This window comes from Ochotona princeps, chromosome 8, assembly GCF_030435755.1.
Source record: "Ochotona princeps isolate mOchPri1 chromosome 8, mOchPri1.hap1, whole genome shotgun sequence".
Lineage (NCBI taxonomy): Eukaryota > Metazoa > Chordata > Mammalia > Lagomorpha > Ochotonidae > Ochotona > Ochotona princeps.
This window is the reverse complement of record NC_080839.1, coordinates 61,704,052-61,717,881: the sequence shown is the minus strand read 5'-3', so window position 1 is coordinate 61,717,881 and position 13,830 is coordinate 61,704,052. Positions and strand designations below refer to the sequence as shown.

At 45.2% G+C, this 13,830-nt stretch overlaps 1 protein-coding gene across 1 annotated transcript in view; it reads right to left on the bottom strand.

The window, feature by feature from the left end:
* ALK (ALK receptor tyrosine kinase) overlaps positions 1–13,830 on the bottom strand; it is an 878,396-nt gene that overhangs the window by 166,518 nt on the left and 698,048 nt on the right. Inside the window, exon 6 of the mRNA XM_058667362.1 lies at positions 249–376. Within this exon, the coding sequence (XP_058523345.1) occupies positions 249–376 (128 nt within the window). The remainder of the gene's footprint in view (positions 1–248; positions 377–13,830) is intronic.

The window sequence follows — 13,830 nt, the reverse complement described above, 5'->3', positions numbered from 1 at the left end:
ACCTCCTATTTGACCAAGTTTTATTAAGCAGATATACTTTGATAAAGTTGTATTGTTAAGTAGCCACAGTTTGATGTGGGGTGTTTGGAACCTGATTGTTTGGGCTGTGCAGCACTTGGTAATATTTTGAATTATCCCCTGAGCACTGTGGGCTGGTCTAGACAAGTGTGCCCATATCCTACTCACAATGGTTGTGTAACACAACAAGAGACCAGGGAGGGAGTGCAGGGGGAGCCCGGTTCGGATACCTTCACTGCAATTCTTCAGGGCGAAGAAGTCCACTGCAGACAGGCTTCGGTTCCCGCTGGAGATGTATTCCAGGGCCACTCGGAATGGGTGCTCTGGGCGCCCGACTCTTCCCTGCAGCACGGTCCAGCTGGTGGGAAGCAGAGAGAAACAGTGGTGAGAAGCAGGCCTACACTCAGAAAGGGTCCTGTCCTGCGCTGCCTTCAGGGTTCACTTCTTCCTGCGCACCAAGAAGTGGCACCCTGAGGGGCCTGAGCCCTGTGATTTGGACTAACACCCAGACACCGCTTCTTCCTCTCCACAAACTCAGACAGTCAGTTCTCAAACCCACTCTGGCCATGGATATCTCCTTTGCCATATTCTTTGTCAGGCAACTGCAGGTCTTTGAATTATTTCAGTAGCTAGTCTTATAGGATAAGAATATAAATACCTAAGAAAACTTGGAAATGGAATCAGGGAAAAGTCTTCAAAAACCTTTATCACTCCATTTCTAATGACTTCTGGAAAGAATGCCTGGTTTTGGAGTTTTACCTGATACTGAAGTTTCAGGACACTCAGCTTTGCTATAGAGTTACTTAAGGGAAACTAGCAAGAGCTATTTATTTACTTCAACAAAATTAAAGTGCACTGAAGCATGTATTTTGGGGTAGAAGGTACCTAAGATTGACATGGACTTGGCAAAAAGGGGCAAACAAAAGATGATAGAAGCAGGTCAAATAGTTTGCTCTGTGTCCATCTATACACTCAGGGATACTGACACAGTCGAAGACCCGAGAATAAGCTAAATGAACATTTTTATACCTTGCTCATGTTATTAACCTATTAGAATAGCCTCCTGACATTGGTTGGAACATCAGATTTATTTTCCAACATTGATTCAGATGTGCGTGCATATATATGTGTGGAGAATGGAAATTACTTGAGTTAGTTCATGTTTTATTTTCTTAAAAATCAATTATCTTGGTGAGCAATGGACATACAACATTTTGCATATACAACATATACTAAAAACACATAATTCGAAGAGTTAAAGTACAAGTACGTTGGTAGATTTTGAGTTATAGATAACACCCATAAAATCGTCACATTATTCCACATTTTCTCATTTCTAGGCTGCACTTAAGGATGACAATGCAAATGATAAGAAAGAGAAACCTAGTTTTCTGGTTTTTACTCATTTTTGGATTTTCTCTTTACTGGTATCCATTACTCTTCCCTTCCTATTTTCTTTCGTTTTTGAAAAAAGTATTTTCGTTTTATTTGAAAAACATTAGATAAAGGGAGATGTTCCATCTGTTAGTTTACTCCCCAAATGACTGCAACAGCTGGGGCTGGGCCATGCTGAAGCCAGGATTCTGGGACTCCATCTGGATTTCTCACATGGGTGGCGGGGACTTGAGCCGTCAGCTGCTGCCTCCCAGGACGTGCATTAGCAGGAAGCTGGATGGGATGCCACTTAGCTGGGACTTGAATTGGAATGCTGCTGTTCAGAGATGACCCTTCAGCCCTGGACTGGGGATACCTTCCCGCTGTAACTGACATAAATGAGAGCATGGTGAGTATGCTGCTCTGTGGGGCAGCATGAGGTCTTAGGTAAAGAGGAAATGGTCATTTCAGTGCTTAAATGTAAAGGATTTCTGCCTTGTTCCTGCTTTTTTCCTCTATTGCAATGATATTGAATGAAGCTAACTTCACAGAATTATCAAAATGCTATCTTGGGGCAAATTCTTAGAATTTGAGTCAGTGTACTTGCATATCTAAAACTGTGGCACAGTGCCAATCCTTCTGCAGTGAATCACGGGTTACATTTCTGCTTTTGCTTACACCATAGCTCAGCAAATCTCTGCTTTCGCAGATGAAGGCACAGCTAAAGGCAGTCAACAAATTTCAACAGGGTGCTCCTGTTTCGTGTGCCTGGTGCCTGGCGCCTGGTGCCTGGCATGACGCTTGGCTATATCGTGGGTGTCTCTTGAACGAAGGGAGTAGTTTTATTCCCTACCTCTGCCCTTCTGTAGTTAATCCAGATCACTGGAGCCAATTCCTCAGCTGTTTAATAAAAATGTATTATATTCCTTCACAATAGACAGCTGTAGCAGGGATTATTGCTGCTGTAAAGTTTGTTCGCTGTTACTGTACCCAGCAGGATTTCAATCCAAAATAAAACCGGTGCAATTGAATAAGGAAAAGGAGGTCTTTCAGTTTAAATGTGGGACTGTCAAAGAAAGGAATATTTGGAAAGAAAATATAAATGAAAGATTCTTAAGGGAAAAAAAGAATAGATTTTTTTTGTTCGGAAAAATAAAGGGCTCTATCTTTTGAGGGAAGATGGTGGTGAAAGGCATGGGTATTCATATTCTGCCAAAACTGTAGCTCTATTCTGAGGGATGATGGATTTTAATTCCAGGTACACAGTGGCCCTGGACAATGATTTCCACTTCCATATTGGCACTGGTCCTCTGGATAAATGTGTCAAGAGTTTTAGGAATTAGTTTCTGAGTTACTGATGCAATAACTTTTGTCTGGAATTCTCTGGCCTCCCATAGTTTACTGCTGCAACTTTAATAAGTTTCAGAGCAGTTGCCAAATATGTATTTTATATCCAGGGAAATTGGGACTAGCAAAGGGCAAACTTATACCTAAGGTCAGACTTGTTTAAGAGACAGCCAAAAACCCAGTGAAAAACACATGCAACTTCTCTCCTCCATTTTCTTTGCTTACATCCCAGTGGTCACAAAGCTAGCTCATTAGGGTCCTGTTTTTCCTTGCTTCTGCTGGTGGCAACTCCTTTCTGTTCTCGCAAGGGTGAAGGTTGTGTTCTGACCTATAGCCGCCCAGAGACAATCATGCAGCTGTACCTATGTGCTGGGGTTTCATGACTTCTTAGCATTTGGGGCTTCAATCAATCAATTTGACAGTGTGGGGTGTCCATCTGGATTCAGGGAAGCCAGAAGCTCTGTCTGGTCAGCCTGTCACAATCCATTATCTTCCTGGTGTCTCTCTGGAGTTCCTCGGTTCTAGGGCTGGCGCTGTTCCTCATCTGCCTGATGACTTTGAGCAAGGCATTTTCCTAAAAATGCCTGGAATTGTGGATGTGTTTTCAGCAATTAGTACTCTCAACTGGAGAAAGTGTCTCTGAAAGAAAAAAAGACACTGACCAACCACTTTTGCTGAGTGACTACATCCCAATGAATAAATTAGAATCTACTGAGAAAGGCTGATGAGTTGGTTTAAGAATATTAACAGTGTAACTCAGAAGCCGGAGGTAGAATTTAGAAAGGTCACTGAATTGGAAGCTAAGTCATCTGGGACCCTGTTCCTGGATTTGAATGGGTTTAGGCCAAGCCTTGCACAGTTTGAAGCTTTAGGTCCCTCATAAGCAAAATAAAAGTCCTCTAAGGACCCATATTGATCTGATGCCTGTACTTCTCTAAGAGATTGAAGATGTCCTGGTGACACACTATTTCATGAAAGCCCCAAGAGCCACGCTTGACAAATAATTTCCCACAGTGGTGGGAAGAGAGTGATTAGTCATACAATCACGGATCTGTTCCTGCAGAGAGAAAGAGAGATTTATCCAAGGTCACATGTTGGGTTCTTTGCGGACCTATGATACAGTGTTGCTCTTCGGCTGCAAGACTCAGAGACAATGCAGTCTACAGTTCCCTGCATTTCAAACTGCTAGAACTGCAAAGATAGCAAAGGATATGTCTTAGAACTGCTGAAGGGATCATGGGTCTGGGTTTTTGAACACAGACACGGCAGTTAAACAGTGAAATATACTGTCATAAAATCCACAAGAAAAGGATGAGCATTTTTGACATGGAAACAAAAGGAAATTTCTAAGGCTCCCATCACTCCCATACCAGGTTAGTCTCTACATGTTTAAAGGAAACTGGCATGTCTGTTGCAGGGCAAGTTGCTGATGAGACTGAAGGGATTGGCAGTTATGACTCAAGAGAGTAAAGGCATCAAGTGATTTCAAACCCAGAGTGGATGACCCTTTGTGTAAGCATGTGTGCACCAGGGGCAGCAGGTGCCTCTGTGCACTGTACCAATGGGCCTAACAGTGATGCAGGGTGGGCTGCCACAGTCAGCCCTCAAACTCCAGGGTCAGCACAGCAGGGTGCCCTTCTGAGATGGTTGTAGCAGCTGCAGTGGAGTGAGGCAAAGCCCATTTCCAATTCGCAGCTCCTCACCTATGCACATAAGTAACCAGAGGGAAAAGAGTTCACTTCTCAGAGCTTCAGTTTCCTGACTTTTAACACAAGGGTTGTGATGCCTGGTTTACTGGATCGTCCTGAGGATTTGTGAGAAACAGTGTGTGCGAAGTTGGTATCAGTGCTCTTTGGCATACAGTACTGGCTCAAGACAGAAAGCCACTCTTACAGAAGACAACAAACACTGAACTGTGCAAATAGCTTTACCTCAATCACCTAAGAACTACATGATGTAGGTATGAGAGAGTGGCAAACACATGGGCAATTTATGAGTAGGAGCCACCATATCTGTTGAAACAAGTGAAAAACAAAGTTAAGTAGAACTTCTATGAGAAACACAGTCCCAGGAAATCTTGCTGACAAACCACTACCACACATATAAGTCAGACCTGGACACTGATAGCAAGTCACCTTCTTCTCAGAAGCCCTTAATGATTTCTATTTTACTTTGAGTAGAATTCAATCTGTACTGCTGCATCCTCCTGCAACCTGTGCAAAGATGACCGCGTCAAGTTCTTGGTTACAATGTGTTGCATTGCATTGTGTTTCCCATTGTCATTTCTGGTGTTTAGCTGCACCAGGTAATGTGTTAAGTATTTTGGGAATACTGAGGGCTTAAGATTTAGCATTGCACTCAAGGAGCTTATAGATAGAAGAGAAAGAATAATAGACATTGAAATTTACAGTGATGTGAGTTATGTGTGAGCTGACAGAGTAATGCAAGCACTCCGTACAGCTGCCACCTAGAGAGCCAAGTGCTGTCTCAGACTGGGCAATCAGGATCAATGCAACTTGAAGTGTGAGCGGGGACAAAAATTGGTAAAGGGGCACTATAGAAAGAGAGATGGGCATGGGCACATGAGCAGGGGCTGCAGAGACAGTGAGTTTAGAGAACAGTCTGGTGGGAGTCGATGTTTTTCATTGGCTTTTATAAGACAGGATGACCTCTGTGTCTCACTCCGACCCCCAGCCCCCCGCCCTAATGACTGGGTAGTGAATCATTCATCATGGTGTCTCTGGTGTCCTAAACATCATAGATGCTCAACAAATATTCTGAGTGACAGAATAAGTGCACAAGCAGCTTTCTCTGAAACCTCACAAGACATCTGACATTCTTGGGCAAAAGTATGTGGCAGCGGAGTTAAGTTAATCTAAAAGTTCATGTTAATTAATTAACTTTGGCTTTCATCCATTTAAGGGATACGGATGCCTTCCCTGTTCGAAGGAAAGTAAACACTGGGAAAGTGTGGGGGCTGCAGGAAGCAAGTCGTATGACCACATGGTTCATCACACAGTTCTTGGCTTCCCATTTGCTTCGAGTTAATCAAAAGGAACCAGAGGATTATGGTCATTGGAACTGGAGGGTATCTGAGTTCTCACGGGGGAAGGTCCCATCTGTAAATCTTCTTTACAGTGCAGGTCAGGATTGGATCAAACCATTATGAATATTATTGCACCAACATCAGTAATAATATGATGCTCAACAACATTTAATAGATATTGATGGGTTAACAGTAAACCCGGGTTAGTGTGATGCCACAGTGTGGGAATGCTTACTTCTATTGCTATTTTAAAGCTTCTGGAGGTTGGCAACTGTCTTCTTGAGGTTTTGTTCTAGTGAACAGAGCTAGTGGGCCAAAATGACAAAAGAAATGGCCATTCTCACATTCTGTACAGCCAAGTCATTCAGGTGCTAGCTAACCTTCAAACTGGGCCACCCAAATTCTTGGGTCACACTGAGGATGACAGAAGTCACCCAAATCCGACCACCAGCCAAGTCCCTGCCACTCAGAATTCAGTCATGTGATTTTTACTCTTATCAAGTGTAGCCCTGTCAGGGCCCTGGGTGCACTGCTGACGCTCCTCCCTGAGAGTCCTTTCCAAGTCTCTCTCTTGACACATGTCCAGACAAGGTGTGAAGATGTGAGGATTTGTTAGAAACAAAACAAACAAGCAAAAACTAAGCCTGTGGGAGCTTGTCCAGATAAATATAGGAAGAAAGATGAAAGTTAGCTGAACCTCTCTCCATAATCTTATTCCTATAGGAAGAAAAACGTAACTTTCATGTTTTGCTTAAAAACACTTTGTAGTAATTCTGTAGCAAATATAAACCATTCAGCATATTTTTTTTTTATCGTTTCCACTAAATCAGCCTGCATTTAAAGCATTTTTATGGGATATAGCAGGGGAAAAAATGCCAGATCAATGTAAATTTTACAGTGAAGTCCTTTGTTGCTTGTTAATTTCCTGTAATAATAACTCATGGCAAGGGGCACGGGATCTTTTAATCCAAATAGCCTTGATTGCATTATTCATTTGCCCTTCATGTTTCCCACAAGTGAGATGGACATCCTTGGAAAGGGTCCGATCAGGATGGGAATGAGGTTTTGGGTTGAGCCAGGATCTGGCTCCCACTCAGCACCATGGAGAAATGCTGTGTTGAGGCTGGGGATGGTTGAGCCAACAGGTGCCGTGGCAGGATGAGCTTCCTGGGCCACTGTGTGACAGAGATGTCATGGGGGTAACAGGAACAAGGAGGTGGCCTGGCTTTCCTAGGATGCGGCTGAGATGATGTTTCAAATTCGTTCACACCTCAGGTCGTTTCCCTGAGGTTTTTCAGCAACTTCCAGTTTTCTCTCCTCTCTGGTCCTTTCCCTTTGTCTTCCTATCCTTTCTTTTCCTCCCTTTGTTTTTCCTGCCTTTTTTTAAGAGAAACACGAGCACATGGATTAAGAGCAGAAGTTTTGGGGCTAGAATGAGTGCCTAGTCTTAGTTCAGTTCTACCTGTTCTTGGCTGTGTGACTTTTTAATAGAAATAAAATAAATCTGTTTTTTTTTTAAAGAATCTTGGGCAAGGTGTCACAAATGAGATTTGCATAAAAGATAATCTAATCAAAGGACTACACTGGGAGCATTCAAGGAAATAGAAGTAGGAGCTTAAAATAGCAAAACAAAACAAATAGATATAGAGGTAAGATATGTGAAATATAAGGAGTTATTTGAATGTTCAGGAAAATGTATATTAGGAAAAATTATGCATAGACTGCATTTTATTTACACCAAAATAATTTCATTTTGAATTCCATTGGTCCACAAAAAAAGGGAGACAAATGAACATGCATTTGTGTTAGGATGTAAGTTGATACCCAGGGAGCTATTGGTTTCAATCCTACTGTTTGAGGGATTGGGATTTGCTCTGGTGTGTATGAGGAAGTGTGGAAAGGAGTTACTGGCCTTTTTTCATGCTTTTCTGGGATGGGGTACTGATTATCCAGGTGAAAGAATAGTGAGTGAAAACATCTTGAAATCAAGAGTAGTGATTTGAAGATCCTGAAGTTGCTCTTTCCATATATCTGAATTTTGGGTTGCGTCCCGTTCAAGGTGCCTCCTCCCAGTGGCCTCTGGTGAAGACGCTTCTCCAGGGAGCTGGGGAATAGTCTCAGTTCAGTTCTGGGCCCAGGAAGCAAGAGAGGAGGGGTGCTGGGTTGGTGCTAGCATATCCCAGATACGCTATAATCACTTTAGAATTATAGAAAGGCACACAAGAGGGAATTCCAGTGGGATTTCCCACTCCACAAACTCGCCAGCCAGTCTTTCTGACAGGTGGATGGTGGATTTTCCCTGATTAGAACCCCAGCTGATCATTTTGCCTTTCAAACTCCTACTGTGGGGAAGTGTGGGCACATCACCCACAATGGCCAGTGGGGATCTGAATTTGGTTTCCTCTCTTCCTTCCAATAACTTTTAAATACCATCTGTTCATTTCGCATACAATCCTTTTTTCTGAGCCAAATCAACGCTGTAGGTTCTTTTTAGCTTACATATATATATATATATTTATGTTAAAATACATCATCACAAGGAAGGATTAAGACAGCATTAAAACCTAAACTGTGGCTGTTTCCACAGGGTTCTTCCTTCAATCCAGTCTAGCTTGAGACCAAGCTCTGCATCCTGAGAGGGACCCCACTGCTGAGCTATATTGCCAGGACTCCCAGACGAAGAAGCAGCTCTCCCTGCCTATGCTCGAATGTTACGCAGCAGCTTGTCCTGTGCCCCACCCTCTCCTAGTGGCAATTTAAATGCCATTTAGTGCTTTAATGTATCAACTGGTTTTAATAACAAAGCAAGTCTCACAGCTAAGTGCTGACTTCCAAGCTCTAAGGTTCTGTGTCAATCAGAAATCTCTGGTCATGGCAAGTCTGGTGCTGACACTCTGTATGGCAGAACTGTGTGGTCCTGTGAGTAACTTCTGGAGCCAGGCGAAGTGATCAGCCAGACAGGGCTGGAAGGGCTCATGAAGTGGGGGTGTGGACAGACTACAAATTTGAACCTGCCGGAATGATCCCTCTTTCCCCACACTGCTCTGGCCCTGCCCCTGGCTGGGGTGGCCATTCAGGGATGCGGAGGTCACTTCTTGAGTCTTAGAATGGCCAGCATTTGTGGCACCTTGGTGAAGAGGGAACTATGTTATAGTGCCTGTGGATATCAAGGTGTAGATGTGGATGCCAATGTGATAGCAGGTGTTGGGGTTCGGAAAATTATGCCCCAAAGACTGATGCCTCAATAGGATGAAAGGCCTCAGAGTCCCTTCAACCTCCTATTATGTCACCCCTTCCTGGAAGCCTCCTTAGCTTTGTGACCAGATTTGCCTATGGAAGAACACATCTGCCTTCAGCTTTCCTACTGAAATGTCATTAACCAGAGAAGACTAAGCTCATATCCTAGGAAGAAAATCTGAAGTCTGTCACACCCCTGCACAGGTTTTTGTCACACACAACTGTTCTGTAGCTCAGTCCCATAGAGAATCCTTTATAATCCATTGTTTATATTGTTAGCCCAAGAGAATTCATCCGCGGCCATTTTTACGTACTCCAAGCCCACTATGTTCTCCTAAGTCATTTGCTATCCTCCTGACATCTCCCGCAGTGGAGAGGGTTTCTGTGCCTTGCTGGGAGGCTGGGTAATCCCACTCGGACGATTTTCCCCTGTGCTGTGATTTTGTCCCTTTTGCATGCTAATAAGCTGGCATGCCTTTCCTCATACTCGATCTGTTTGTTTTCTTTAAGATTTATTTATTTTTATTGCAAAGTCAGATGTACAGAGAGGAGACACAGAGAGGAAGATCTTCTGTCCATTGATTCAGTCCCCAAGCAGCCGCAACGGCTGGAGCTGAGCCAATCTGAAGCCAGGAGCCCAGAGCTTCTTCCAGGTATCCCACATGGGTGCAGGGTCCCAAGGCTTTGGACCATCCTCTACTGCTTTCCCAGGCCACAAGCAGGAAGCTGGATGGGAAGTGGGACAGCTTGGATTAGAACCGGTACCCGTATGGGATCCCAGTGTGTTCAAGGCAAGGACTTTAGCCACTAGGCTACAATGCTGAAACCTGCCCCCCCCCAATCTGTTTTTGTTATTTATTCCAGTGACTCTTCAGAGGGTGAAGGATGAATTTTTCTTTGTCCCTACACAGGGTTGACAGGTATTGACTGGTGTGCAGATCCACTTCTACTCTGAAGCCAGAGGAGGATTCCAGCCTCCACTCTGTGTCTGGAATAATCTCTTTAAAATTTAAACATTGCCCTAACTCCCCAATGCCCTTGATTCTGCCCCTGGCTCTCTGCAGGCACCAGGGCCTATTTATGCTTCTCCATTTTGCTTATGGTGTTCCCTGTGCAGAGAATCCCTTTCCTCTGTTTTTTCTGCTAGATTGCTCTTTATTTGTCAAGGCTCAATCTGGTGTTGTTCAGAAATACAATTCCAAGATTGAACCAGGGAGCCAGTGTTGGGTAACAAGGGCAGGAAGTGCCTCAGCTGCCTGAGAAGCTTCTGGAAAAGCTTCTTGGAGGAGGTAACACTTGTTATTACCTCCTGTTAGAAAGACTGGATGGCAAGTTAGTGGAGTGGCTGGCTTCCTTTACTTCCAATAGGGTGACTGGGAGGATGGTGTCATTAGCTGAATTACTTTGTCTCACACTCCATGAAGCCCTCTAAGCCTTACTGCCTCAGCAGGTGATGCTACTTGGGAACAGGGTATTTATCATTTACCCTAGCTCAATATGACCATACACTGATAACCAGGGAAGTCTGAACACACTGATGCACACAGGAGGGCATCCCAAAGGTAGAAACTGGGGCAACGTCTCTGGAATCCAAGGAATGGCAAATATTGCTGCCAAGCCCACGGAAACTAACAGAGAAGAACGGAACAGACTTTTGCTCATGGGTCTTGGAGAGAACCAATGCTGCGGATACCTTGATCTTGGGCTTCTCGTGAGATGGTGAAGGTTGGTTGTGTAAGGCACTGGATGGTGGTACTTGTTACGGTAGCCCTCATTGACTTACACTGGCAGACGGTTCAGAGCCATTCTTAGAGACCAAACACACTGGAAAGTGCTTTCACAGTGTCTGGATGGAAGGAATCACCTAAAAGCTGCCCCTCCACTTGTCCTTGAAGCCAGAACTGGTGCAGGATATTTTCCTTCACCTTTCCCTGTGCTGCCCAGACGAGCAGCATCACCACTGGCTTCAGGGAAGCCACTCCATACAAGACCTGGGTTGAGAGGAGGGAACTAGCTAATGATCCAGGAATCATGGGCCTATTAGATCCGCTTGGGGTAGTGCTCATACCTTTAAGCCATGCTTGAAGAAACTAATGGAATCTGGACTCCAGGCTTCTACCATGTCAGCCACGGGGGAGCTGTCCAGAACAATGTGAACACACCTGCTTGAGGAGCCCTGAAATTGCACCAATGACATGTTCACCCAGGAGCCAATCTCTGGGTTGGAACTGCCACCACTAATTTCCATACGACTTTAACAGGGTCAGCTTACATTTGTGGCCAGGAACTTTTAAGAGATGCTGAGCCTGTGCTAGAAGCAGACACCCAGGGAGGAGCCAGAAAGATGGGCGGGAATCCCTAGGCATGGGGCCAGCCTTTCCTGCTGGCTTCTGATGCTTGGAGACTTTGCTATTTACAGTAAGAAAGGAAAGCCACACACACTCAGAATTTTCTGACACTATCCCTGTCCCTGTAAACTGGAAGCTGCTATTTTCTGGAAAGGGCAGACTCCTGGGATTTTGCTGGTTCAGTCCTCCAGTAAGAATTAAAGGACAGGGCCTGGTGTGGTAGTCTAGTGGCTGAAATCCTCACCTTGCATGTGCCAGGATCCCATATGGGTGCCAGTTTGTATCCCGGCTGCTCCACTTCCCTTCCAGCTCCCTGCTTGTGACCTGGGAAAGCAGTTAAGGACGGCCCAAACCCTTGGGACCCTGCATCCATGTGGAAGACCCAGAAGAACCATCTGGTTCCTGGCTTCAGATTGGCTCAGCTCTGGTCATTGCAGCTACTTGGGGAATGAACCAGCAGATGTAAGATCTTTCTCTCTCTATCTCCTCCTCTCTGTAAATCTGACTTTCCAATAAAAAATAAATAAATCTTTAAAAAAAGAATTAAATGACAGAGGCTTGGTGGAATGGCCACCTGAACATCAGGAACAGCCCGTCTTCCTTCCCGCCTCCTAAGAGAGATACACACCTGAGCTGTGCATAGGGCTGATGGGGGATCCCCACTTGGAAATGTCACCATAATCACTAGTGAGCCCACAACACAGTTTGATAAACAAACCAAGCAGAAACCTCCAAAAAGCCAATAAAAAGCGACTCCTGGGAGGAGCTTGCAAAACACAGTCCTGTGCCCAGGCCTTTCATCGGCATATCCTGGGGCCGGTGTCTGTTCTGCTTTTTGGCGTCTTTCTCAGTGAGCTGAGAGGGACAGCCGAGGTCTCCTCTTCTTCCCAGGCTGTGGCATCCCCAGAGGCTGGAGGACTCAGGATGAGCTGTGACAAGGACTGGCAGGAAAGAGGCTGGGACGTGAGCTCCTGCTTCCTGTGAGCTCCACAAGTGGCTCCGGAGCTTGGATGGGTTCTAATGACATCACGCAGAGCAGTGCTGAACCCTTGATCCAAAGGAGCGCTGTCCCATGGCACCAAGTGTTCCCTCAGCTTGGGCCCTTCAGCCACAGAATCAGGTGGCAGGGGTGTATGTTCTGTAAGAGCGTCTGGCTTTGGAAGCCTGCTGGTGGTACTATCCAACTAGTGGTATTCACTGCCATGACAGTATTAGACCCACCACAATGTCTTCCACTCCTTGGACATAGCTGTTTCAGGTCCTGTGGAGGAATTCTTCATGCTAATCTTATTTTTTTTTAAATGTATTTGAGAGGAGGGAAAGGGGAGAAAGAGACAGAGATGAAGACAGAGCTAGAGCTATCTCCCTAAATGCCCTTAACAGTCAGGGATGTGTCAGGCCTAAGCCCAGAAAGAACCCCAAACCAGGTCTCCCACAAAGGTGGCTGGGGTCAGGCCTCTGAACCATCACGTGCTGTTTCTATGCACATTAGCAGGAAACTGGAATTTGAAGTAAACTGGAACTTGAACCGAGGTTCTCTCCTATGGTATGTGAGCCTCCCAAGTGAAATTTTAACCACTATGCCATACACCCACTCCCTCCACAGTTATCTTATATAATCCTCACAGGAGCTGTAAGGGGGTATTAATTATTGCTCCATTTGGCACAGGTAAGAAAACTGAGATTTCAGGAGGTGAACCGCTGTGTTCTAAGTGTAGTAAAGTAACAGAGCCAAGATTTCAACCTAGATCTGTCAGATTCCAAGTCTGCAGCAAGTTCTAGGTTCTTCAGATTCTTACAGAAGCAGCATATGTTTCCTGAAGATGACTCAGCTATTTAGTCTCATAGCATTGGGGCTCAGGAGGACCCCATGGATGGCTGAGATACAGCACGTTCTTGAGGGCAACCTCAAGGTAGACTGATAGCAGATGAGTCCCTGCTCCTAGTGGTTTCACAGGGTGGTTGTTCCCTGGGACAGCCATGGGACCCTCAGCCTCGTGTGTTTACTCCCATCTGAGTGGAGGGCTTTGTGTTTCCTTACCCACACCACACCCTAATTCTCACAGGCATTGGGGTGCGTTATCTGCCTGGTCACAGCCAGGGGTGGCCTCACCGACAGAGTCTCCTTTCCAGCCTGAACTCCATCCCCTCCCAGCTCATTGTCTCCTGACAGCAGCAGATGGTCTGGACTCTCAATTATACCTCTGTCAGTTATGAACAATTCTTAATACATTTCTGCTACACAAATTTCTGTCACCTGATCCAAAGCCCTAAATGACACCTTCCAGGAAGCTCTTTGGCTGTTCCTGCCCCCAGCATCTTGTCTTATTCCCTTACTACATTGATGCAGCTGGGTCTTCAGGGAGCAGCGACACAGCTTGCCATCACTCAAGCATTTCTCCCTCTCTCCCCTTACCATCTGGGACATGCTGCCTTCTACCAGCTGTTGTTGCTCCCGTG